Consider the following 26,654-nt stretch of genomic DNA (forward strand, 5'->3'; position numbering starts at 1 on the left):
CCCTAATTTAATCTATATGCCTTTATAAAGGAGAGCATCACACGTCTTCATGACATTAGTCTTTACTGTGTATCCTTTGCAGTGTACAGTAATCCAAGGGCCTCAAGTGTGCCAGAGGGGTTTTGTCATCAAAGTCATGCAAAGGCTGCCACGCCCCTTCAGAAAAACAATTCTTCAAAACGATCCCTGTTTTCCACCAAGATTCTTTACTGTTTACCACAATGATTCTTCAAGGCCAAAGTATTTCCAGAAAACAACTAACGTCTACCCCAGATACAGCGACTCTGCTAAATTCCTACAACACACACCCATGACAGAGTAATTTTCTTGCACCTAATACACAGAAAATGTTGGGGTATTGTATGGGGAAGTAGCCATGGAGAAGACAGAAATTGATTTTTTTTAAATGAGGAACTGCAGACTATGCAGTTTTGTGGGATTAAATGTTAAATATGCTCTAAGCCTATATTCACTACTTCTAGACATTGAAAAGATGGAGCAGGCACACTGACTTTAAGACAATGAGTTAGCAGAAAGGCATAGAGTGGAGAGGTTTTAAGCACTGTACAAAATTGCTCGCAGAAAGTGAGCAAGTTGGGCTGCCAATGTGCTCTTCCGGGGACTGTAGTCGTTGTGATATTTTTTAGAGCCATGTTCCCAAATTCAACTCTTGTTCCACTGTTTGGCAAGGGTGAGCTCTTGTAGCTCTCCGAGACTTCACACACTAATCGCGGGACCTGCATGATGCAGGGGCGTTTCTGGAACAGGCTCACTGCCGGTGACCCCCGCACGTCCTAGAGTCTTTCGGCTGAGACTGGGAGGGCGGAGAAGTAGGGAAGTGGGCGTGCAAGGGATACACCATAGGGCGAGCTGGACTGTAAGATCCGGTTAGCCACTCGCGGGCTTCCTGGGAATTAGCAAAATCTTCACCGAGCCTTGTCTGAGTGCCAGTCAAGACCCTGGCTGCTTGCTCCGGGTGGTTCCAGCGGCCCCATCCTTCTAGGCTGAGCTGCTTTCTTCTTTTCCCTTTCCCCGCCTCCGTCCTCCTCCCGGGGATCCGCCCAAAGGGGTGTGGCTTTAGTGAGGGGCGATGTTTAGCCCGCCCCCTTTTTCCTCTCCCGCCACCATCCTCTCGGGGCCCCGCCTCCGTGGGCGTGGCTACAGCGAGGGGGCGGTGGCCGCGGTGCTGACAGCAGCTCCCCGCCCCCGCGGCCGGCCACGTCCCGCACGTAGCGACCAGGCCGGCGGCACAGAGCTGCAGGCTGGCGCCGGGGCCTCCGGCTCCTCCGGCGGGGCTCGGGATGAGGCTGGCGAGGCTGCTCCGAGGCGGCCGGGGCGTCCGCTGCGCGGTGCCCAGTGCCAGCCGCAGTCTGGCCTCGGGCTTCGGGCCGGAGTCGGAGCGTGGCGTTCCGGGCCAGGTGGACTTCTACGCACGCTTCTCGCCGTCGCCGCTCTCCATGAAGCAGTTCCTGGACTTCGGTGAGGGCGACCGGGCCTTCGTGTGCCGGCCCCGTCCTCCCAGACTCTCCCCCTCCTCCCTCTTGTCGCCTCCCCTGTTGTCTTAGGTGTTTCCTTCCTCCCCGGAGGTTGCGCGCTCTGGCAGGCCGGGCACGTAACCGGGACTTGAGACCAGGGTGTGCGAGAAAAACAAAGCAGGGGCAGCAGCCTTCCGCGCACGTGCGCAGGTGCGCGCTCGGGACCCGGTGTCTTCTGGGGAGCTTTGCTCAGGTTCAAGGCCAGAGCGCACACGGCTTCGAGGGTGGCGTTCTGCCGAGGCGAGATCAGTGCCAGCACAGCGCTGATCCTCTAGAGTGGCGTGATGGCAGGAAAACAAGTTACTACTGGCCCAGTTCTTTCCTCGCTAGTGTTTCCACCGAGAGCAACTTCGTTTCACGAGCTGTCTGCCCCAAGCACGCGTAAAGTGCATGATCTTGTCAGTGTGTTACAGATTGGAGAAGGAACTGTAGAATTAGGCCTTTGACTTCTCATCAGGAGTAATGCGGGGGTGGGGGAGTATGCTTAATATATATTCTAACATTGAAATCCAGAAGTTCTGGAGTAGAAAAAGTCATCTCCGTGTCGTGTTGTCAGATTATAACATGGTTAAAGGGCATAGGAGATAAGTGGCGTGGCTGGATACTTTATCTTAAAATTGTGTTTTGCAGTGTGGTTTCCTTGTATTTCTTTTTTAAGGAGCTGTGAAAGCCCCCCCCCCCGGTGGCTTTATTTATTTATTTATTTATTTGCTTTTATTTTTAAATGCCTGTACTATAGTGTTCATGGATATTCTATTAAACTTTCGCAAGATGTTTTCCTTAATCATATACCTACTGTTGACAAGATAGTTTCTACTAAAGTTTCATCTGCAAGGTTGAATTAGTTTCAAATGGATTGCTGAAATAAAACTTTAGTTCAAGGGAAGCTACTTGTCAAGGGATGGATACTCATCAACTATTCTGCCAGACATCTGGATACAAGAGTGGAGAAGGGGGCAGGTGAATTTCCCAGGCATCAGACAATTGAGTAGGTTCTTCTTGATGGTTGTTGACGCGGTTCTGGTAGTCTTTGCCTCCTGTTGCCAGAAAACCTTGTGTGTACTAACTCTATCCTGGTGATTCATATTTGTATCTAGTCAGTCTTGACATACCTGGGTCAAAATTTACCCAGAGTCAGGGATCAGAATTTCTAAAGGGTAGCGGCAGTGGGGCATATAGAATGGGCTTTTCTCACCTCTACTCATAGACCTCAAGCCTTAAAACAGACCCACTTAGTTTATCTTAATCCTAAAATAAATAGTAAATGTGAATTATAACAAAGTACCTATGTTGTTGTACTGATCCATTGGAATATCAGGAATCGGAAGGTCATTCTGGAGTTAGGGTTACTTTGTAGACCACTTAGCTCAACCTTGCCTGGATATATGTTTGCTTCCCAGTCCCTTTCTCTCAGTGTGATAATTCAACCATCATGACCTTACCTAGTGACTTTCTCCTTTCCCCTTGCTTCCTGCTCCTGGCAGCTTCTGCCTTCTACTTACTGCCTTTCCCACTGTGCTTGGTTTCAGGATCAGTAAATGCTTGTGAAAAAACCTCATTTATGTTTCTGCGACAAGAGTTGCCTGTTAGGTTGGCAAATATAATGAAAGAAATAAGCCTCCTTCCAGACAATCTTCTCCGGACCCCATCCGTACAGTTGGTACAAAGTTGGTAAGAGTCCCATCTTGTGTTTGCAGTTTCAGTGGACTTGTGGACTTGGTTCAAGGTTAAAGAAAATGCTTCTAACTTACTACTTTATTTTTATTTTTTGAGACAGAATCTCATATAGCTCTGCCTGGCCTGGAACTCATTATGTAGACTAGGATGGCCTCATTCAGAGAGGTCATCTCTCTTCCAAGTGTTATAGACTAATTTATTTATTTGAGATAGGGTCCTACTATGTAGTCCTTGATGGCCTGGAACTTTATGTAGGTCAGGCTGGTCTCAGACTCAAAAAGATGTGCTTGATTTTTTTCTTCCCATGTGCTGGGAATGAAGGTTTGTACCACTGTGCCCTGCCTTTATATATGTATGTATGTATGTATGTATGTATGTGTATGTGTGTGTGAGTATAGATGTACCACACATGTGCAGGTGCCTGTGGAGGCCAGAAGAGGGCACAAGATCCCCAGGAACTATAGTTAAAGGCAGTTCTGAACTGCCTTCTGTGGGGGGTAGGAACCCAGTCTGTGTCTCTACTAGAGCAGTAAATGCTCCTAACTATTGGGCACCTCTCTTGCCCTGCACTTGCTCTTCAGTAGAATTTTAAGGCACTCTTCGTCTCCATGTGCCTTGTCTTCTCAACACTGAACTTGATTAAAATTCCTTGGCTTTGAGAAAACCAATCACGCCTGCCCAGAAATACTGATACTAAATTTAAGATTTATGTTACAGTCTCTGCAGGAGTGTTAGGTTCTAACGAGAAAAATATCTACCATTTGCCGATGGCTGCATACTTACATACATTTCTTTTTATTCTTTTAATCATACCTGGTAGGTGTGATTCACTCCTTTTACTGGTGAGGAAGCTAAGATACTATACAGTCCTTTGTCCAGGTGTGAACGCAGACAGTGGAGCCCTTGGAAATGGAATTACGGGTGTTTGCTACCATGGCCAGCTAAAAGCCAATTTTTTTTTTTTTCTGAGACAAGGTCACTATTCCTAGCCATCTTCTTGCCCTTGGTCCTTGTTATTTTGGGACACTGTCCTGTGCAGCCTGGAGTTCACTGTACATACCAGACTGACATTGAACTTTCAGAGATTCTCTTGCCTCTTCCTCCTTGGAAATGGAATTACGGGTGTATGCCACCATGGCCAGCTAAAAGCCAGTTTCTTTCTTTCTTTCTTTCTTTCTTTCTTTCTTTCTTTCTTTCTTTCTTTCTTTCTAGACAGGGTCACTATTCCTAGCTAACAGGGAACTCACTACCAGGCTGACCTTGAACTCTCAGAGATCCTCCTGCCTCTGCCTCTCCGGTGCTAGAATTAAAATTGTGAGCCACCATGCCAGGGTGGAAAATATTAAGCAAAAGTTCTGTTTGTATGCATGGACAGAGTCAAGTATTAAGCAGAAAAAAAAAGTAACTTCAAAACATTTGCCAAATGTGATTAATGGGGTTGCTAATTTTCTATTTGTAGGTATTGTAGTTCTGGTCCCAGTACCCACACTGGGGGTTCCCCATTACCTGTAACGCCAGCTGCAAGGAGTCCAACATCTTCTCTGAGGACCCCTGTACGCACGTGTGCGCATACTCCCCTAACTTATGTGTACACATAATTAAAAATAAGTCATTATCAAAAGATAAGCAGGAGTATGGAAAGTTGGCTCAGTGGTTAAAAGTGTTCACAGCCCTTCCAGAGCACCAAAGTCAGGCCATTCATAACTGCCTGTAACTCCAGCTCCAGGGCATTTGTCAAGGTCGCCCTGCCTCTGAAGGCACACACACACACACACACACACACACACACACACACACTAGAAGAAAAAAATAAAAAAAAGGAGAGTGAGGTCCCCGGAGGTCTGTTAGTTCATGTAGTTGAGTGAGAAAGTGGTTTAGAGAGAATCATGGGATACACAGGAGACAATTTAATCTTCCGAGACAGCCTTTCCGGTTCCCTACAGCTCCTCATGAAAACTAGCTTATCCTGCTTTTTGAAACCTGGTTTTGCCTCACAAGGGGCAGAGATTTAAATATCTTCTAAAAATCATTTTTGTCTAAAAGACTTTTTCTTGCCAGTGCAGAGAAATCTGAGGCTAAATCAGGGTGGTAGCTATGACGATCGCTGGGCTTTGAATGCAGCAAGACCTGTCAAGCTACCACGGGGATTTCCAGATGTGGACGGTCCTTCCCTTGCCCCATCCCTGCACAGCCCTTCCAGGCATGCAGGATTTATACTGTAAGGATAACTGAATGGCTGTGGAGGTGTTTTCAGCCCTGGCCCTCTGGTGCCATTGTGTTTAGCTGTGTGATGCTGAGAAAGTCATTTGAACTTTCTCATTTTGTCTGAAATAAGTACTCTCCTACCTTGAATTGTTGGGTAAATTAAGAAACTTAGATTTTAATTGCTTTTGTGTTTTGTGTATGGTAGATTGTAGGCTTTCAGTAAATGTAAGTACTTGTTGGTTTGACCTAACCATTTGCAATTAAGGTTTTAAAAGTACACTTACACTTAAGTTAGTTCTTAGAGCAAGGTGTACCCCTCTTTTTGCTGTGACTAAGGCAAGCATGTACCCATGATCACAAGAGTGACAGTTCAGTTTTCATGATGAAGTTTTTATAATCTAAGTGCAAAGGGATGTAAAAGATTAAAAACTTGTAGGGTCTAGAATGTAAATCTTAAACTCTTAACTCAAATTTGGCCTACTGATCTGTGTTTGTGTGTGTTGAGGGGCAAATACTGGGCAAATGCTTTACCACCAAACGACACCCTCCAGTTCTTGCCAGTTTGTAGTTGGATTTTTCTTTGGGCCACCAGGTCACAAATAACAACACGGAGATTTATTAATTATGAAAGCTCAGCCTTAGCTTAGGCTTGTTTTCAACTAGCTCTTGTAACTTAAATTAATCATTTATATTGACCCACATTCTGCCATGTGGTGCTATCTATTCTCCTTACTGTACGTCCCGTTCTCCCTGTGTCTTCTGGTGAATCCATGCACCTAGATTCTTCCTTCCAGTTTCTCTCTGCCTGGAAGTCCCGCCTTTTCTCTCCTGTCTAGCTATTTGGCCATTTAACTCTTTGTTAAACCAATCAGAAGGTGCCTTAGGCAGAGACACATCTTTACAGTATAAACAAATATTTCACAACATCTGTTTTTTGTTTTGGGGACGGGGGTCTCACTATTTAGCCCTTGTTGTCCTGGAACTCTCAGTGTAGACCAGACTGGCTTTGAACTCGCAGAGATCTATTTGCTTTCCAAGTGCTGGGGCAAAAGCATGAGCTACCATGTCTAGCCCTTATTTGTGATTTCAATGGTAAAACTATGCATGTACTTTCTTTTATTTTAAAGATTTATTTGTGTGTGTGTCTGTGTGTGTGTATGTTATGTGTATGTCTACATGACTGTATGCAATGTGTGTGAATGCCCATGGAGACCAGAAGAGGGTATTGGGTCACTTGAAGCACTGATGATTGTAAGCCGTCCTCTGTGGGTGCTGGGAACTGAACTTGTGTAGTCTGGAAGAGTAGGAAGTGCCCTTAAACACTGAGCCACCTCAAATGCTAATGGGTGTAAAAATCCTATTTCAGGACTGGCGTGTAGCTCAGCTGCTAGAGCGCTTGTTCAGCATGCACTTGACGCAGGGCTTGGTTTGCATTCTACTCTATCTAAAGAGAGAGAACGAAAACAATAATCCTACTTCAACCATAATTTATAGGAGTATTCTAAATTTAAGACTATAAAATATGAAAAGACCCTTTGTGTTAATTCTACAGTATGAATAAACAGCTCTGATTTGTGTCTTAGGTATATCCAGAGTCTTCAGGAGCTGCTTGATTTTAAGGACAAAAGTGCTGAAGATGCTAAAACTATTTACGAGTAAGTATAATTGTATGATCCTATTCTGAATACAGATTATATATATATATATATAAACATAAACAACAAATATACATTATATATACAGATTATATATATAAAACAATATATAATATAAAAAATATATATATTTGTTGTTTATGTTTGTTTTTGTATTTTGAGGCATGGTTTTTCTGTGTAGCCCTGGCTGTCCTGGAACTCATTTTGTAGACCAGGCTGGTCTTAAACTCAAAAAGATCCACCTGCCTCTGCCCTGATTTTATATTCTTTAAACATCATATAAAAGTGTAAACGTGATTAGCTCAGTTTGCCTGTGCCCACTTTAAGGAGACGGATTAACATCTTTTACTTATAGCACAGTTACTGTATTCATTTATAGCAACCCACACAGGCACTGAAGGCAGCGAGACAGTATAAGCCGCAGAGCTGGCCCAGATGTAAAACACACTCCACATCCCTCTTGACTGTAAGAAGAGGTGGTTCAAATGTGACAAGCAGTGACCATCTAGATGTGACGTGCATGCCACCTGGTCTGTTATCCTGGGGAGGGGATGCCAGTTCCAAAGGGACAGTCACCCTCTGCTCCCAGTGTTCACTGTTGTGTGCAGATGCCACCCAGATAATCAAAAAATTTATTTTTAAGGGAAAGCTTACAAGTCTATTTTCCATGCAAGATCTCTGGTTTTGAAACATGGCAGCTGCTAATGCTGCTTTTGCTTTATAGAGGAGCTGTTAAAACTAGCTCTGGATTCCTGTGGTCTGTGCTTCATAAGATAGCATAAATCCTATGCTCAGTCTCATAGCCCAGACAGCAGAGTTGGTAAACCCAACTGGTTACTTAGGCAGTTATCTGTTTGTAATGAATGTTATTAGAGTATAAAGACCATTGTCCACAGAATCTATATGCTTTTTTTTTTTTTTTTGGACCATCTTTTAAAAGGGTGGCGTAACTGCAGTTCTCAAACATGTTTTTGTTTTGAAAGTAATATTCATCAAAAAAATCACTCTCTGGGTGAGTGATGTCATTTAGTGTTTGAAACAACTCTACTGAGATCTTGCGTTTATGCACAGAGAGGGTTGTGCCTTGGGGTCTTGTAGCCAGTAAATGGCGGGACTAGGAACAAGGCAAAGGGAAATGGTGGAATATATATAATATATAAATGGTGGGCTAGGAACAAGGCAAAGGGAAACGATAGAATATCCTATAAATGCTACTGTGGAGACTTTTGAAGACATCTGTCATCTATTTTTTTCCCCCCTTTGGTGGAAGTTTCTCTGTGTTGCAGCTCTGGTTGTCCTGGAACTCACTTGTAGACCAGGCTGGTCTTGAACTTGGAGAGATCTGCCTGCCTCTGCCTCCCAAATGCTGGGGCTAAAGACGTGCGCCATCTGTATTCTAACAATTATGTTTGCGTGTGCATGTTCATGCATATTCAGGTTCCCGTGCATGTGTGTGAGTCCAGAGGACAACCTCAGGTGCTGGCCTCTAGAGTGCTTGCCATCCGCCTGCTGTGAAATGGGATCCATGGCTTAGTCAGTTCAGCTGAATTGGTTGGACGGCGAACTCCAGGAATCCTATCTTTTTCTCCAGCACTGGGATTACAAACATGTGCTACCATGCTTGGCAGTTTTACACAACTTTGTGCGGACTGAACTTGGGTCATTTATGCTTATACAACAAGCTCTTTACCATCTGAGCTGTCTCCCCAGACCAGTTTTTGTTTTCTGAGACAGGGTCTAATATGTGGCCCAGGCTTTCCTGGAAATCACTCTGTAGCCCAGTCCACAGTGATTTGCCTGCTTCAGCTTCTGCCTGGGACTACAGGTGAATTACTATACCCCGCTCAACAGTTTTTGTTTTAAAGAGAGAAACAAATAAGAAAGGGATTGTAATTTTTGTTGTTTGTTGTTTTGAGGAATTTTCTAAAATTATAATTTGTCTTAATAGCTTGCCTTTGAAGTTTATTACTAAGAATTTCAAAAGTGTTTTTAAGTGATGAAAAAAATCATTGGAGTAAGTTAAATAGTCCTTGGGAAAGCACTCCTTTGGAAGTGTGAGTCCTAATGGCTAGGTTAGGAGATTGGTTTTGTTATATCACAATTAAGACTTCTGTCTTTTATCTTATTCCTTAAATTGACAGAAATAAGAAGATAGTATGATTTGAAAACTCTTTTAATCCAACAGTTGTTTTTTTCTCATCTACTTTGTAAACTCAGGGTAGGTGAAGTCAGAGTTCTTTTCTCACTTTTCTGTACCTAGTGGTTCTTCTTTCTGAACTCTGGGGAGGAGATCCACAGCCGACCTTTTTGGTTTTACCCATCTTGCCTCACTGTGGAATGTTTCTCTAGAAGCAAAGGCCTTTTCATTGGCAGCGTTGGCAGGTGTCTCTGGAATGCTGGCCTCATTAGTGAGCCTCAGATGCTTAGATAACAGTGGATAAGGGAAACCTGTTCACTGTTCATAGTAGTGTGGCTGCCATACGGGTGTTTTACTTGGAGATCCTTGTACCTTGTAGATTCGTGTACCTTATGATCCGAAATGTATTTAACCAAGTATGGGAAAGCCTTCATAGATGCTTCTTTCTCTGAACTAGGACTTTTTGTAACTGCAGCCTGTATCTTAAAGTCACTTGTCAAAATACTTGGATGTTTTGACAGAGAGGTTTGTTTAGATTCACAGACACAGTGATAAGGATCAGAAACCGGCACAATGACGTCATCCCAACCATGGCCCAGGGTGTGACCGAATACAAGGAGAGCTTCGGGGTGGATCCTGTCACCAGTCAAAATGTCCAGTACTTTCTGGATCGATTCTACATGAGTCGAATTTCAATTAGAATGTTACTCAACCAGCACTGTAAGTGTCCCACGGTTGAAAGAGGTACTTAGTTATGTGTGTAGTCCTCTTAAATTTTCCTAGACAGTGTCCCTTTAACACGAACATCACTGCTATACAAAGAAGGCATTTTACTGACTTTAAAATGTCATCTTTACGTGTTAGAAAAATGTTCTGCTGTTTGGTACCGTTTAGAGAAACATCATTTAGATCTGGAAATGTGCTTTCTTTGGCTTTTCACTTTTGATAGCTTTATTGTTTGGTGGAAAAGGAAGCCCATCTCATCGAAAACACATTGGAAGCATAAATCCAAACTGTGATGTAGTCGAAGTTATTAAAGGTAAGTGCATTTGTCTTTTCTAGAAGGATGTGAACGCCACCAAAGTATTGAGTGTCATCTCTTCCCTCATAACCACTGCGTGTGTCATGAGAGAAAAATGTTAGGAGCAAACACGTTTGGTTTGGAAATCACTTCATGACATGGATTATGCAGTGTGTAAGGTAGATGCCCTCCTGATAGAATCCTCTGTTAGTAAAGTTTGGTGCTGTTAGTAAGTATATTTTTCTGTTTTGCTTCAGAAAATTCAAGTCTTTCTCCATCCACCCTTAAAAAGGACCACTGAGATGTCTCAGTGTGTAAAGACACTTGCTGCCAAGTCTTAAAGCCTGACTTTGATCCCCAGAATTCCCTAGTTGTAAGGAGAGTACTAACTCCAGGAAGTTGGCTTCCATATGTGCCCCTTGGCGTGCACATACCCACAGATGTACACACACAGTAAATCAGTATGATAAAATATTCAGGTTCTGACCCTGGCCTGTCAGTGGTAGTAGTGAAAGTTCATAACAGTTTAATTTGCATCTTACCAAGCATTTTTATTGAAATCACGTGCATATGCATATTGTATAAGTTTTTTATGGTTTTTTTTGTTTTTAAATTTTCAAAAAAAGTTTAAGTATATGGGTGATTTGCCTAGAGTTTTGTCTATATATCATGCGTATGTCTGGTGCCCTTGGAGGCTGGAAGGCGGCATGTGAGCTCCTGGGATTAGAACTAATGAGCTGCCATGTGGATACGGGAACTGAACCCAGGTCCTCTGCAAAATCAGCCTGTGCTCTTTTTTTTTCTCACTTGAGGCAGGGTTTCTCTGTGTATCCCCAACTGTCCTGGAACTCAGAGATCCAGCTGCCTCTGCCTCCTGAGTGCTGGTTTTAAAGGCGTGCGCCACCACGCCTGGCTAGCAGCCTGTGTTCTTAACAGTTGAGTCATCTTTTCAGCCCCCGTGTTTGTTGCTTTGAGAAAGTGGAGTGCTTCAGACGTTTTGCTACAAACTCCCAGCCACATGGACATAGCCCACAGCTTTGAGTGGCTCTGTAGACTGTATCACAGGGCTCTAACCTATGCTTCTCGTAATGCACTTAGGTTGTGTGCGTTTTTCTCCTTCTGTTACTCACAGTATCTTAGTGAACATCCTTAAATATATGGTGATTTGCTAGTATAAGGCAGGATTCTTAGAACTGCACACCCTTAATCCCAGCACTCAGGAACAGAGGCAGGTGGATCTCCTTGAGTTCAGGGCCAGTCAAGGAATTCGAGATCAGACCAGCTGGGGTTACACATTAAGGCCATTACCTCAACAACAATAAAAAATCCTGAATTAACAACATTTTTGTGTATTTAAATTTTTAATGGTTCCCAAAAAAGGTATCAAATAATAAAGGTGTCCACTTCCTAAACCCTTACCAACTGTTTTTGAGATGTCTCAAAAACAAACATACAATGTAAATATATATTTAATGTATAAATAATAATCTCTTTAGCCTGCTGTTTTTCTTTTGCTTTGTATATGGTATTTTTTTTTTTCATGCCTACGTTTTCAAGTTTTGTGGTCCTTTTTTGGTCATTATTTTTTCATGGCTCAGAGGGCTTTGTCACACAAAGAGCCTTCCCCTCACTAAGACTGTTAAAGTGTATCTTCTTCTGCAGAGAATTTTAAATTTTCGTTTGTCATTGCTGTTGGCCTCTTGTTGCGTAAGACGGAAGTAAATTTATTTAATGCTTCTTTGTTTTGTTTGATTCACACTAGATGGCTATGAAAATGCTAGGCGGCTTTGTGATTTGTATTATGTTAACTCTCCTGAACTAGAACTTGAAGAACTAAATGGTAAGCCTGCCTGGTGGTGTCTGTCCTCAGTAGTGGGTGTTCTGACGACCAAGGAGTGAGTTGAGATTGGCTCGAACAGTAACGGACTCTTCCATCAACTTGTTCACTAAGTGTGGAGGCAGAAGATACACGTGTGCAATGCACATCATCTACACGTACCGAATTTAGTTTGATTCTTAGGACAGATAGTTTGGTGTTTTGTTTTTGCTCTATTTTAAACTGATAATTTTGATTTGTTGCTATTTTTTTTTCAGAGATAGTGAGATAAATAAATAATACCAAGAAAATTATATTTAATTTTTGTATATTCCTCATAGCAAAGTTTATCCTTTTTCTACTTCCTGAATTGTGAGTCAGTTTTTATTGTTGTAGTCAGAGACCCGGTCCTGTGAAGGACAACGGGAGCCGCTGCCCATCTGTGTGAGAGTCCGGTTCTCTCTGATGGGCTCTTCCTGCCTTTGGATAAAGGGTTCAGGGTTTTGGAAGGAGACTGATGATGGTAGTTTAACAAGGAAAACCTCTCCTGGGTTAAGAAAATTCAGGAAGGTGATGGGAGGAAATACATTTTAATAGGCTTTAGGCCGCATTCTGGATCTCTGAAAGGGGAGTAGTAGCGTAGCTACCCAGTTGAGGGTAGAATTGCTTGTGGTTTCCTGCCACGCTGATTATTCGGATGGGTGCTACCCAGTAAGAAGAATCACACTACAGACAAGAGTTTGGGAACTTAAGCTGTATAGGCAATTTCAAGATATCCCATTCGTGTTTCCAAGTGGGAGGTTTTTAGATGAGAGTTGGCTTATTGTTTGAATTAGAGTCCAGTTACTTATTGGTCAAAGTACTCTAAAAGTATGGTGTCTTACCCCTTTGTTCTCCAGAGTTCTGTGTTACCTATACCCCTTGAGAAAGTTCTAAGACAGTGTTCTACATGGGTGAAACATTTTTTCCCTAAGGTGTCCATCTTAGGAAGTATAACCCTGACTGACATAGGAAAGCGTAGGAGGATGGGTGGTTCTCATTCCGGATTGAGGAATAGCAGCAGGACTCTTGTCTCCTGTGAGTGTGTACAGGGTTCAAACTCTCAGACAGTGAAGAAGTGGTGTGAAAGCCCCGCCCCCCAGTACCGTGCTCCAAAGCTAATGTCTCCCCGCCTCACTCCAGTCTATTCTGAAGGATGCTGTAAGCACATCTCTCTGTACTTTCACATTTTTCTCTTCTGCTCTGTAGCGGTTTCACCAGGACAGACAATACACGTGGTTTATGTACCATCCCATCTCTATCACATGGTGTTTGAACTGTTCAAGGTTTGTAAAATAGTATCGTGTAACCTTTGCTAGTCCCTTCTTATCTTAGGAATCTGTTCTAAGACCCATGTTCCTGTGGACTTCCTAGTTCACTAAGATATGCCATTCCATGTCAGTATTGTGCCGCTTGGCTGGAAGTGAGCCTGTGTCTACACACATGGGTGCCCTCCATACATAGAGCACATAGACCCCAGAGTCAGTCCTGGGGTTGAGTTTTCATTCTGTTGCTTAACATGTGACTTTGGCCCTCTTTGAATCTAAGGTAATTTTCCCCAGGGAAACTTATGAATATTGGGAAAGACATACTATATATAAATGCTCATAATAGCAGAGCATGCGATTGGTGCTTAGTAAAGTTATATACATATTTTCATAAGCCAAAATATTTGGAACAGTAATTTCCAACTTTCTACCCTTGGGCCAGCCCCACTTATATGCCTTTGTTCTGTTTCTTTTCTTTAGAAAGTTGTTTATATTGGACTTAAAGAACTAGCTGCTGATTGTAACAGATTCAGAAAACTCAATAAAAGCATGCTGGTTATGTTGAGAATCCAGTCCCTCACCCCCGACCCCCCACTTGTTAGTGAAAAGAGAGTGGTTGGTAACTGTGTTTGGTTCCTGCAGCTGACCATGACTCTCCTAGCTCAGGCCTGTACCGCCTCCTGCTTTAGCTGCCCAGTTTCCAGCCAGTGGCAGACCAGAGGAGCAGAGAGATGTCTGGCTATTGGATAACACAAAATATCAGCAGGCCGGCCAGGTGTAGCGGCACACACCTGTAGCTCCATAGCCCAGTGCCTTTGAAGTGGAGGCAGGAAGGTTGTGAGCACTAGGCCACCCTGAGCTGCATGGCAAGACCCTGGCGGAAAATCCAAAGGAAAGAAAATAAGAAAGCACAACATACTAAAACACAGAAAGCTAAGAGAGGAAGTGTGGAAGAATGTGCTTTGTTTTGACAAATTAAGAATTCACCTAACACCTACAGAAATCCATTAGTGGCTAAAAGCAGTTGGCCCTTAATGTGTTAGAATGGTGTTTTCCCCTTGAAAATTCAGTCATGTAAAGATATATTTAATAAAGCTTTATATAAGCTGTGACGTGTTTATATAATACCCATGACAGTGGCTTTTGTCTGGAAACTTGGTTTCACAGAAACACCGCAGCCTCCTCTCAGGGCAGCTCAGTCTTAGCGGCCAGGGCTCTCTTAATTCCACGTTCAGTCGCAGCTTCCTGTGGGCGCTCTCAGATCTACTCCAGTGCCCGTGTCCCGTTACTGTCCGTGCTTAGGAGTGCCGGCCTTGTGTGCCTCACCAGCTTTGAGAAACTGATCAAAACATTGTGCTGTAAATTCCCCTAGTGACAAACCAGTGACAAAGAAAACTTAAAATTCAAATAATGTACATATGTTTCAAAATTATAAGTGTATTGTTTTTTTTAATAAGCCGTGCTTTAATGTAATCCTAATGTATTTCAGAATGCGATGAGAGCAACCATGGAGCACCATGCCGACAAAGGTGTCTATCCCCCGATTCAAGTTCATGTCACACTGGGCGAGGAGGACTTGACCGTGAAGGTAATTTTTTTAATGGATGTGTAGGCATACAAAAATAATATAATAAGTCTAATTTCTATAATACTTAATTTATTCTCAAGGGAAAGAATTTCAGTCAGCTAGATAATAACCTCTTTGCTTTGTTTATCTGGCAAATTATAGAATTATCTTTTGAGTCTGTTTCTATTCTGGTCCTTAATCCAGATGATTCCGGTTGAAGGAACACCTGGAGACAGACTTTGATCAGTGCCTGTCTCAAATGCTGTGCACTTTCTGCGTGACGGAGCGTTAATCTCACCTCCGTTTCCAGCAGAGCTTCTCATCTGTTTTATTTCATTTCATCACCGCTTCCCAGGAGCACGTGCACTTTTACTTTATAGTTGTGGAAACTCAAGGGTCAGAGATGAGCTTAGGGTCACACAGAGTCAAAGCTACAGGCCCTGAGATCCAGCCCTCTGGTCCACTGCTCAGCTTTGCTGCCTACCTGCTCTGATAGTGCAGTTTGCTTAGATTAATTTTGTGGACCAGTCAGCTGTCTGATCTGGCCGTTTGTGCTTGCTGCTCGCAGCGTGTCTTAGCTGTTCTGGACTTACTTCTGAGGAGTGTTCAGGCATTGCCAGTTCTGAGGGTTTTACACCATGAATAGCACACACTGGCTTTCTGTGCTGGCTGCTTGAGGCGTTAGCTCTTTCGGATGTAGCTGTAGAACACTGTGCCTTCCGTACTCAGCCCCAAGTGCCTGTGATAGGATCAGCAGGCACCTACAGAACTCTGAAGATAATTGTTTGCAACCTGCAATTCCATGTATGAAACCAACACTGGAAAAAAATGCAAATAATCGTTTTCATAGTTCTCATTTATATGTCACCCAGGTGCCATTCGCCCTCCATCCTTAAACTGCAGTTTCTCAGGGCAAGGTAGTCTGAAAAACCACTGTTTTACACAACATGAAGTAACTTAGCGCAGTGTTTGGGCTGATCTCAGCCCACTATGGTTGATAGCTTAGGCCTTCTGAAGGCTCTCTTGGATGGTGGCTGAGCACTCAGATTATTAGTCTCTCAGGTCCCGTTGGAAACAGTTGTCAGGAACAATTAGAAGTAATGCTCAGAGGGCTTTGACGACGTGGGTAAGCTAGAACAAGTAACAGGCTAGCCAAAGAGTTTAGAAGACAGCGAGGGACTAAGACAGCCATGGGGCTTTGCTAACTCCAACCCTGGAAATCTAGAAGACCATAATCTGAAAACCCCAAGTGAGTGGTACATCACAGTAGACATTCAGATACGGAAGAGAGGTGCTGCAGAGATGGCTCAGAGGCTAAGAGTACTTGTTGATCTTTTGAGAATGTTTATAGTAAATAGAATATAGGCTGGGAAAATAATCCATATTGACTATAAAGGGAACAGTAAAAATAATTTGTAAGTTAATTACTAATTCAGTCTGCCAGATGGTTATTTGACTTGAAAGATGATAGACTAGTACAAAGTTCTGTATCCTTTAACTCGCTAAAATGTTGTCTGGGGTTCTGTGTTACAAAGCTGCATTTATTTATGTATGTATGTATGTATGTATGTATGTATGTCTGAACGTGTTGATGAGCACACAGGTGTGGAGGTCCAGGACAGCTTGCAGGAGGTGATTCTCATTCCACCATGTGCACCCAGGAGTTGAATTCAGGCCATCGAGCTTGGTGGCAAGTGTCTTCCCTCACCGAGCCTTTTCACTGGCCCGTACTTTTGTTTTTTTTTTTTTTTAAAGATTTATTTATTTATTAAGTATACAGGCCAGAAGAGGGCACCAGATCTCATTACAGGTGGTTGTGAGCCACCATGTGGTTGCTGGGAATTGAACTCAGGACCTTTGGAAGAGCAGGCAGTGCTCTTAACCACTGAGCCATCTCTCCAGCCCTGGCCCGTACTTTTGTTTTTCTTTTTTCTTTTTGATTTTTTGGATTTGTTTTTTTTTTTTTTTTTTTTTTTTTGAGATAGGGTATTACATTATAGCACAAGCTGGTCTCTAATTGTGGCAATCCTTCTGCCTCAGCCTCCTATATGCTGAGATTGCAGGTGTGTATGCTCAACTTCTGAAAAACAAAAAAATTTAGTTTTTATGTGTGTGTGTTTATAGGTTATGTGCACTAAGTGCAGTGCCCGTGGAGGCCAGGAGTAGGTGCTGGATTCCTTGGAACTGGAGTTATTGTTTAGAATTATCATGTAGGAGCTGGAAACCAACCAGGTCCTCTGGAAGAGCAGTCAGTGCTCTTAACTGTGAAGCCATCTCTCCAGCCCATTTCAAACTTATGTTGTATATTTACAAAATTAGAATTATTAACATTTCTAACTTGTTCTTTGTTGCCTGAATTTTTTTTTCTTTCTTTTTTTTGGGTAGAGATCTCTCTTGCTAACACATAGAGTTCTACATAATAGTTAAACCACTATGTAGTATTCTGTTTTAGAATGTACTTTACCTAATTCACTATGTGGGCACTCTCTGATTTTTCTTAAAACTAAAATGGATACTCTCATGTATACTTTTGTTTTTATTGAGCTATATGCTTTTCTCTGCTCCCCATCCCTCTATCCTCTCCCAAGGTCCCCATTCTCCCAATTTATTTACTCAGGAGATCTTGTCTTTTTTTACTTCCCGTGTATTAAATCCATGTATGTCTCTCTTAGGGTCCTCTTTGTTGTCTAGGTTCTCTGGGATTATGGATTGTAGGCTGGTTTTTCTTTGCTTTATTTCTAAAAGCCACTTATGAGTGAGTGCATATGATATTTGTCTTTCTGGGTCTGGGTTACCTCATTCAATATGATGTTTTCTAGATCCATCCATTTGCCCGCAAATTTCAAAATGTCATTAATTTATTCCCCTGTGTAGTACCCCATTGTGTAAATATGCCTGCCACATTTTCTTTATCCATCCTTCAGCCAAGGGGCATATAGGTTGCTTCCAGGTTTTGGCTATGACAAATACTGCTGCTATGAACATAGTTTGAGCACATGTCCTTGTGGTCTCTCATGTATACTTTGCATACTTTGGTTTCTTAGGGGATAAGCTTAGGAGATGGCATTGCTGTGTAGCATGTCCTTGCCTTTTATATTTATTTTTCTCCTGATTATCATATTGCCCACCAAGAAGGATTAACCTTGTGTTAGCTGCAGCGTTGAGGGCAGGGTTTGCGCTCACAGCCTGGACTGACTTCCGAAAGCAACCTTCTCCCTGAAGCACTTGAGTCGTGATACTGTGATGTGTGGGACTTGCTCAGAGTGTGATCTTTTTCCTCTCAGATGAGTGACCGGGGAGGTGGTGTTCCCCTGAGGAAGATTGACAGACTCTTCAACTACATGTACTCGACTGCACCCCGGCCTCGTGTTGAGACGTCCCGTGCGGTGCCGCTGGTACGTGAGGCAGGAAGGCCATGAGTTGGGCAGCTGTCATCCGACTGTGGCTTCCCAAAACCTGTCAAGCCAATTTCAGAGGAGCTCACGGGAAAGGAAAAGGCTTTGAAACTTCAGAGACAAACACTTCTGTCTAAATTTAAACAGCCCTGGGATTAGTTTTTAATTGAAATAGGCACAAAACAGATTATAGTTTAAGAATCTTTTTCCCTGCTACTCTTAGTAGTGACGTCACAGCAGTTTCTCTGTGGTAAACCATGTGATAGTCTATTTCAATATGAAAATTAAAGTAGGGATTGTAGTAATAGTTGATTTTTTGATATTTTAACATCATCGACTTTGATATTTACCCTGAAGTATTCGTATTTAGAAAGACCTCATTATGAGGCACAGGCTGGCTGGCCTTCAGTTCGCAGGGAGCTGCCTACCTTTGCCTCCAGTGTTCTGGGGTTAGAGTCTTAAGTCACCATGCCCACCCAGTGTTTTACATTTTTTTAAAAAAATATTTTTATGATTGTATGTGTATGAATGTTTTGGTTGCATGTATGTAAGCACACCAGTGTACAGCACCTACAGAGAACAGAAAAGGGTGTTGAAGCTCCTGGAACTGGAGTCACACCCATGGCTGTTAGGCACTCGCTGGGGACTGGGAACCAAACTTGGATCACCCTTAACTGCTGAGTCATCTCCCCAGCATTCAGGGTTTAATCTCTTAATTTCACTGGTCCGAACCTCAAGTTATAGTTGTTTAGGTGCTGTTTACTCTCAGAGGCTCCCCTTGAACAAGGGTGAAGACATGGGGGTGACTGCCTTGACTTCCCCTGCAGTCCTCTGGCTCCCAGTGCAGGTCCCTCTGAGAGCTGAAAAACTCAGTTGCAGCTCAGCCCTGGGCAGGGAGGAAGTTGGAACTTGGGTAGTTGACTTGGGACACACACAGAGTTTAGGATATAAAATATTTAGAATTAGTGGGATGGCTCAGGGGAAACACGCTTGCCTTAGCACCCTGATGATGTCGTTTGGTCCCCAGATCCCATATGGCAGGAGAGAGCCAACTCCTGGAAGTTGTCCTCAGCAGCACACATACAACATTGTGCGCACATGCCCGCACTCGTAGACACACAAATAACAATATAATAATCAGCGGGAGAAGAGGCCAGAGCCTCTGCGTGTGAGCGCAGTCAGTGACTCTTCTGTTCACACAAACACCGAAGAGCAAGCCCACTGTGAGGAACGCCATTGAAGGCGTGATGTGGAGAGGGAAGCCATTTAACTTCCCAAGTGTTTGTGGGATTTTATCCAGGTAAAGAAGGACCAGATACTGGAAACGGGTTGAACAAAGACCCAGGAGTTCTGTGTTTAAGGAGCTGAGGGTGGGAGGTTGGTTCTGCTAGGCAGGAGAGCAGTGGGCAGAGACCTGCTTTGGTTTTCTGTCTCTAGGGCGGGGTGGGTGGTGGAGCAGTGGCTGGCTTTGAAGACTCTGGAGCAGGGAAGTGATCTGTCGGCGAGCACTAACAAAGTGGACTGTTGTAGGTTATCTCCAGGTTCAGAACAAAGAGAGGCTGGTCATCCATGGTGTGAAGTCCTGAGCTTCCTGTCTATTGCTATTAAAGCTACAGCGAGGCATTTCCTCGTCTGGCTCCTAACAAAGCAGTGTGCTTTATATGCAATTGCCAAGAGCTGTATTGGGAGCCTTGGAGCACGACAGCGAAGGAAAGCAATGTGTCTTCTCCAGATACCACAGTCATTTTATAGACAGAATTGATGCACTAATGGGCTCAGCCGAATTCCAGCTTAACCCTTCCTTGTGATTGAGTTTTACAAGCTCTCTTGGATGCGTAGGTTGGTGGGTCTGCAGTACTTGGTGGCATTACCTTAGTCAGAAAAGTGTTTAAAGATGTGGGGCTCTGAACAGAACTTTGTTTTTCATTGAACAGGCTGGTTTTGGTTATGGATTGCCCATATCACGCCTCTATGCACAGTACTTCCAGGGAGACCTAAAGCTGTATTCCTTGGAGGGCTATGGGACTGATGCTGTTATTTATATTAAGGTAATAACTGAAGCTTCCTGGTTTAACTGTATATGTATGTATGTGTATGTGTGTGTATATATATTTAATTTTTATATGTATGTCTATGCACAGTGATTACCTAGTACCCTCAGAAACCAGAAGAGGGCATTGGATCCCCTCGAACTTGAATGACAAGACAGTTGTAAGCCACCATGTAGGTGCTGGGAACTTAACCTAGGTCCTCTGTAAGAGCAACCAGTGCTCTGGACAACTGAGCTATTTCCTCAGCCCCTTGCCCAGTTTGAAAAAGTATAATGGGAATTTACTAAACCTCATACTAGTTAATAAATGTAGTGATAGTTACACGGGTATGCACCCATTTGGGTAGCTGAGGGCAGTAGGGAAAGAAATAGAAAATTAGGTTAAAGTAGAAAATCCTGAATGTAATAGAAAGACCCTGGGTTCACTCTACAGCACTGTAAAAAAGGGAAAAAAAAGTGAATTTAGTTTTAATGTGAAACATATGACCAGTCATTGATCTGCTTTTTAAAAAACAAAAGCCCACGTTTGTTTGTTTGCTTGTTACATGTGTGTTCATGGGCTTGTGCATGCATGGTGGTCAGAGGACAGCCTTCCAGAACTAGTTCTTCCCTTTCACCATGTGGGTTCTGGAGTTTGACCATGGTTGTCGGGCTTGGTGACAGCTGCCTTTAACTGCCAAGCCATTTTGCCAAGCAATAATAGCACCCAGCCTTCGTGTGTGTGACCCCGCGGCTTGCACATGTTGGGTTAGTGCTTCCCATCTGCCAGCACATAATTATCCTGTTTCTAATAAAGACATTTATGTTTGTTTTATGTGCATGGGTGTTTTACGTGCATGTATGTGGACCGCATATGTGTCTGGTGCTCATAGAGAAGACAGCATCAGATCCACAGATGATTGTGGGCCACCATGTATGTGCTGGGAATAAGCCCAGGTCTTCTGCAAGAGCAGCAAATGCTCTTCACTGCTGGGCCATCTCCCCAGCCTCCTAAACTATTTACAGTGTGTTGTGTGGGGGTCAGAGGGCAATGCTGGAGATCCTTCCTCTGACCATGTGGGTCTTGGAGATTAAATTCAGTTCTTAACTTGATGACAAGCATCTTTACCTGCTTGAACCATGCACACAACCCAAATAAACAGCAATACTTTAAAAGCACTGATTACGTAGTTGGTGCGCTAGTTTCTTGTTCTGGCCACTAGATGGCACCCACTTTACAGGCTATGCTTAAGAGTGTTGTGAGTTAGCCTGAAGAGACTAAGTGCTTTATAGCCATGTTATTCTTTAACATGTCTTGGTGAGGAACTTAGATATGACAATATTTGTGCAGTATTTTTTATTTAAATAACATTTTTTATTTATTTTACAAACCGACCACAGTTCCCTCCCTCCTCTTCTCCCAGTCCTCCCATTGCAGTCTTTTTAACACTAAATGGAGCATTCTGATAGATGTTTAGACTATTTAGAGCACAGAGATGGAAAGTTTTTCTATATGGGAAAACCTAGAATACAAGCATTTTAATGGGGTCATCACACCTAGTCCCTTAAAGACCATATTCAGAATCATCAGGAAATTCCTAATTCTGGATTGTCGACATCTTGGAATACCAGTGGCCTGTTGTCAAAATAATAAGAAAGTGTCCACCGTTTACAGGAAGCTGTAGAACAGTGAACGGTGTGTACAGGAAGCAGAAATTCATTTCCAGCGGGAGAAGCAAACACGGTATTTGGATTGTAATGTTGCTCAGTGACAGAGTGCTTGCTTCACCTACAAATGAGGCCCTGTGTTCAGTCTCCAGCACTGGGTGCAGGGAGGGGAAGACATGAGGTCAGACAAGGGCCGCGCACTGCTCGGGTAAAAGCCAACATGTCTTAACTTCAGCTTGATATTTATTGGTGATAATATTGGTATGTCCAGTTTTTAATTTTTTTAAAGATTATTTTATGTGTATGAGTGTTTGCCTGCATGTATGTCTGAGTACTACATGCCTGCTTGATATGAGTGGTGCTCGGAAGAGTGCGTTAGGTTCTTAGAGTCACAGGTGGTGGTGAGCCATCATGTGGGTGCTGGGCCTGAACTTGGGTCCTCTGCAAGAACAAGTGCTCTTAACTCTGAGCCATCTCTGTCCCTGCGCACTAATGTTTCCAGTAATACATTGCTATACAGTGAAGAAGACTGGGGTTCTCTAATTAAGTCTCTGTACACACATTAGGGTGGATACCTGATTATTATGCTCTTACACTTAGCCAGCTTTTTGAGCGGCTGACTCCTGGCTGGGTGTGTACTTTGCAAGAGGTGTTTGTTCTGTCTTGGTAAGTGTTTCTGGGCTGGTTAGGGGGGTGGCCGAAGCATCAAATCCAGTCACTGTGCTATTGGTGCCACACACAGATGTAGCAAATAGCACATTTCAAATATGTCCGCCCTGAAGACGATGTGTGGTTAGTAATTAGTTGATTAGACGCCAGTAGAATGCTGTGGACTTGTAGTTATGGTTTGCCGCCGTATATTATCTCAGATAATGAATTCTTAAAAGTGGCCAACTTAGAGGACTTCTTTTCGACTCCAGGCCCTGTCAACAGAATCCATCGAGAGACTCCCCGTGTATAACAAAGCTGCTTGGAAGCATTACAGAGCGAACCACGAGGCCGACGACTGGTGTGTCCCCAGCAGAGAGCCGAAAGACATGACCACATTCCGAAGCTCTTAGATGCACATGGGACGGCTGGAAAATCCAAATGTGGTTTATGCCGAGTTTGGAAGAGATGTGGTTGGAGCCACATTGTACCAAATATGTCACGTGTGATTTTCACAGTTCCTGTTTGCTAAAGCTCCCGAAGGATCAGTTACACCAACTTTATTCTGATATGTTTGGTTAATTGGACCTATTTTTAAACACTCATAGTTTTGGTCAACTTCCCTCTGTGCGGTAGACGTATGGAGTGTGAAGTCTCTGGGTTTCTGTAGGAAGTTGAGTATTTTTTTTCAAGTTTTCATTTATGTCTGCTAGAAACATCTAAAGGTTAGCCGCCTGCTTTGGAGTTCTGTCATCTGTTAGTGGTAACACCTAGTCAGATGGTTTTCTCATCCCCCACAAAAGCAGAACACAGTGGTACCAGTAGCACCTTTCGGCGTTTATGCATTGTCTACTGAAATTAACTGATCATGGCATAGTTTTATTGCGGTGCATGGTAATGGCTGGTTCCTCACAGAGCTAAGTCCGGATCATGGGTAGTGGGCTCAGGATCAGTGCAAGGGTTTCCTTTGAAAACAGTGTCTCGCCTGTAGCCCTAGCTGGCCTTGAACATAATGCCCTTCCTTAGCCTCCTGAGTGTTGCAACAAGAAGGGTGTGTCTGGCTTATAAGAGAGATGTTTATTTCCCAAGCAAGCAAACTAGCAGAGAGAATAAACTAGGGCAAAGGCACCAAGTGCCCTGACTGAGCCAACGGGCTGTTGAGATTATCTGATGGAGCTTCTGAAGAACTGGTTTCTCTGGGTCCTACTCCAGGGCATCCAGGGGCTGAAGACCAGAGATGAGCTTCTCCAAGTAGGTGAGGCTCACGGCGGGTCTGGCTAAAACCACAGTTCAGAGTGAAGAATGACACCACTGCTGTTGCCAAAGTGACAGAATGGATCGGTAGAACCTTTGGTTCCCTGTTTCTGGACTTTAGGGGACATAATCCAAACCTCAGGCCCGGTACAATGGAAAGCAGAATCATGAACAGGGAGACTAGGGTGACCCCAGTCACCTTGGTTTTAAGTGGTGACTACAGATACGTATTGTTCAAAAAGTGCCCGGTTTTTTTGTTGTTTGTTTGTTTTGTTTTGTTTTTTAATCAGAGAAAAGTCAACTTAGATTGGCTACAAAAATCTTTCACGTCTGTGTGGTCATTTAAAGTTTGCGAATGCTTTGAAATATTAGGACGTTATTTGTGTTACAACACAGAGCCATGGAGCAAGTAGTGACACCTTGGTTCTCACTCAGAGTGACCCGAAGTCACACAGGATCGGAGCCACAGCCTGAGCTATCCCTGCTCATCGCTGTCATCTGTCAGGATGTCCTTACTGGATCTGAGTGATGAGAAAATACTGTGAGAATGTGCTTTCCCACTTAAGCTGGAGGGATTTGGGGATTTGGTTTGGAAAATGCTGTGACAGGATTTATCAAATTTCACTGTGTCCCATAAATATATACAATTTAATACAAAAGCCAAATCATGCAACACGGCACAAAATAGGATTTTTGTACCAAACGATAGAAACGTTGTAGATTGAGGATCTCCATGGTGGTCAGCCCAGAACCCTCATGGGAGGGGTGAGGGCCTGAACTCAGGTCCTGTTGGCCCAGGGCTTAGCTAATATGACCAAATGTTGGAAAAGACACACCTCCTAGTGTTCTAATTGAGGACTTTGTAAGAAATAGACTGCGTTCCTGAGTGACATTTACTCCATGTGTTACACTTACTAGCTTTAAATTACATTTTCCTGCAACGCTGAAGTATTTTGGAATCTTTTGTACAATTGTCAATAAACGTACTATTTTTACTTGTGAAATACTTTTCCCTCTCCAAGGAATTAAAAAGTTCCCCCTCTGACTTAAGAGCTAAGAAATGTTTTCAGACAAGAAGTAGAATTATTTTACTTCAGCCCCCCTTTTTAAGGCGTAGCACCTTTTTGCTTTGTTGTCATGGTGATGGATAGAAAAGCGTGTGTGGAAATGTTCTGGGGAGGGGGTGCTTTCTCAGACTGGCTTTTAAAGATACCTAAAAGGCTTTTAGATTCTTAAGGTGAGCTGGTTTGTCCGCCTGCATTAATTTTATGTGGTATAGGTATAAAAATAGATTGATGGTCGGGGAGTTGATAGCAAGGGATTTTTATAACCTGGGAAGTTAATGAGTGTGCCAGTGCATTGTAGGAAAGGGATTGTAAGAATATTCCACACTGAAGTTTAAAATGCTACTTGGTTTCCATGTCTTTATACTTAAAAATGGTCAGTGCCTTCCACTGTGTAGTTTCTACATGGAGATAGTGAAGCAGAATTTTATTGTATTTTAAGAGGCTTTCCCAGTGACAGTGAGCTGAAAACTTGGATCAGACCTTTTTAAATAAATTTGAGTCACGGGATACACTCATGTCTTTTAAAGAGTGATCTCTCTCATCATCAAGGCTCAACATTCTATAAACATCCCGGAAATTGTAAGTAGGTGTCAGCACACCGACTCGGCAGGTAAAAGCAGTGGCCGCCAAGCCTGGCAACCTGATTCTTTTCTCAGAACACACATGGTAGAGTAGAGAACCAACTAACCCATCAGCTGTCTTCTACATGTGTGTGGCAAGGCAGGCATCCCCTATACATACCACACAAAATAAAATGAAGCCGGTTGTAGCTAGGTGTCCTATACTCTGTTACCTATCTAATAGTCAAGAGGGGTTTGAGGCAGGTTTCCACTGTGTGTGGTCTAGTGGGGAAGCAGGTGGTAGAGTTTGTGTGGTTTGAGTGACTCTAGGTTCTCGTTATCTGATACACTGCCAATGATTGATGTTTACTGCATCAGTGGAGAACTGATGTAAAATTTGAAAAACCATATAAATAAATCCAGGTAACTTTCTGTAGTACAAACAGTTGTAGGAAAGGGCTTAATTTAACCAGCACTACCTTCCACCTAATACTAATGGAGTGTCTAAACTCTTATTGTCAAGATAGATCACATCCTAGTCCTCACAGATAGCACGGAAGTACCGCATCTTCCCCTCACTGTTAAAATTAGTAAGTTCCAGCCAGCATGATGGCATATGTGTGAAGGGATCTCTTCAGTGTGAGCCAGCCTGGTCAGCAGAGGGAGTTCGGGCCAGCCAACTCTACATAGTCCCTGTGTTTTTTGTATGTTTTAAAATCAATAAGGTCCGGAGCAATTACAGAGGGAGGGGAAAGAGTGGTTTGGCCCTGGTGTGGCTCTGTGAATGGCCAATTAGGGAGGAAGCCCAGCTGATACACTTTGAGTTTACGTCATCAGTTTTACAAGGAAATGTGAAGCTTCAGAGGATAGATGGCCAGGTTAAATTTGGTTGTTTTTACTGGAGGAACTTATCATTATATCTGATTAACTTTTGGTCATAATACTAATAATTTTCTCACATTCGAATCCAAGACACTCAAAGAACAATGTTTTGTGAAGGATTTTTAAATGTCAGAAATGAATGCATTCCTATTTTACTTAGTCCTGGCATTTGCAAACTGCCATTCATACCATTTGTCTACTTTTGTGTTTGGAAAGAATTAAACATTTTAC

The 26,654-nt window shown here is 43.1% G+C and overlaps 1 protein-coding gene across 2 annotated transcripts; it reads left to right on the forward strand.

The window, feature by feature from the left end:
• The first annotated feature begins 1,169 nt into the window (after positions 1–1,169).
• LOC121439323 (pyruvate dehydrogenase (acetyl-transferring) kinase isozyme 1, mitochondrial-like) lies at positions 1,170–26,654 on the forward strand. Of its 2 annotated transcripts, XM_041639809.1 has the most exons (11): positions 1,170–1,479; positions 3,065–3,206; positions 7,001–7,072; positions 9,745–9,929; positions 10,159–10,248; positions 11,993–12,070; positions 13,295–13,371; positions 14,843–14,941; positions 18,205–18,315; positions 20,250–20,363; positions 22,933–26,654. In XM_041639809.1, the coding sequence occupies exons 1-11, from the start codon at positions 1,302–1,304 to the stop codon at positions 23,071–23,073; spliced, it is 1,287 nt and encodes a 428-aa protein (XP_041495743.1). In that variant the 5' UTR covers positions 1,170–1,301; the 3' UTR covers positions 23,074–26,654. The 2 variants fall into 2 exon arrangements, with proteins under 2 accessions (XP_041495743.1, XP_041495744.1); XM_041639810.1 differs by lacking the exon at positions 11,993–12,070.

This window comes from Microtus oregoni, unplaced genomic scaffold (assembly GCF_018167655.1).
Source record: "Microtus oregoni isolate MIOR12 unplaced genomic scaffold, Mior012 000060F_ref0000265, whole genome shotgun sequence".
Classification (NCBI taxonomy): Eukaryota; Metazoa; Chordata; class Mammalia; order Rodentia; family Cricetidae; genus Microtus; species Microtus oregoni.

Bases quoted from the DNA above. Each gene is read 5' to 3' on its own strand.
- LOC121439323 (XM_041639809.1), top strand. From the start codon at position 1,302: ATGAGGCTGGCGAGGCTGCTCCGAGGCGGCCGGGGCGTCCGCTGCGCG. The intron at 3,207-7,000 runs GTAAGAGTCCCA...TTTGTGTCTTAG, and splicing joins GTACAGTTGGTACAAAGTTG to GTATATCCAGAGTCTTCAGG. The intron at 7,073-9,744 runs GTAAGTATAATT...AGGTTTGTTTAG, and splicing joins GATGCTAAAACTATTTACGA to ATTCACAGACACAGTGATAA.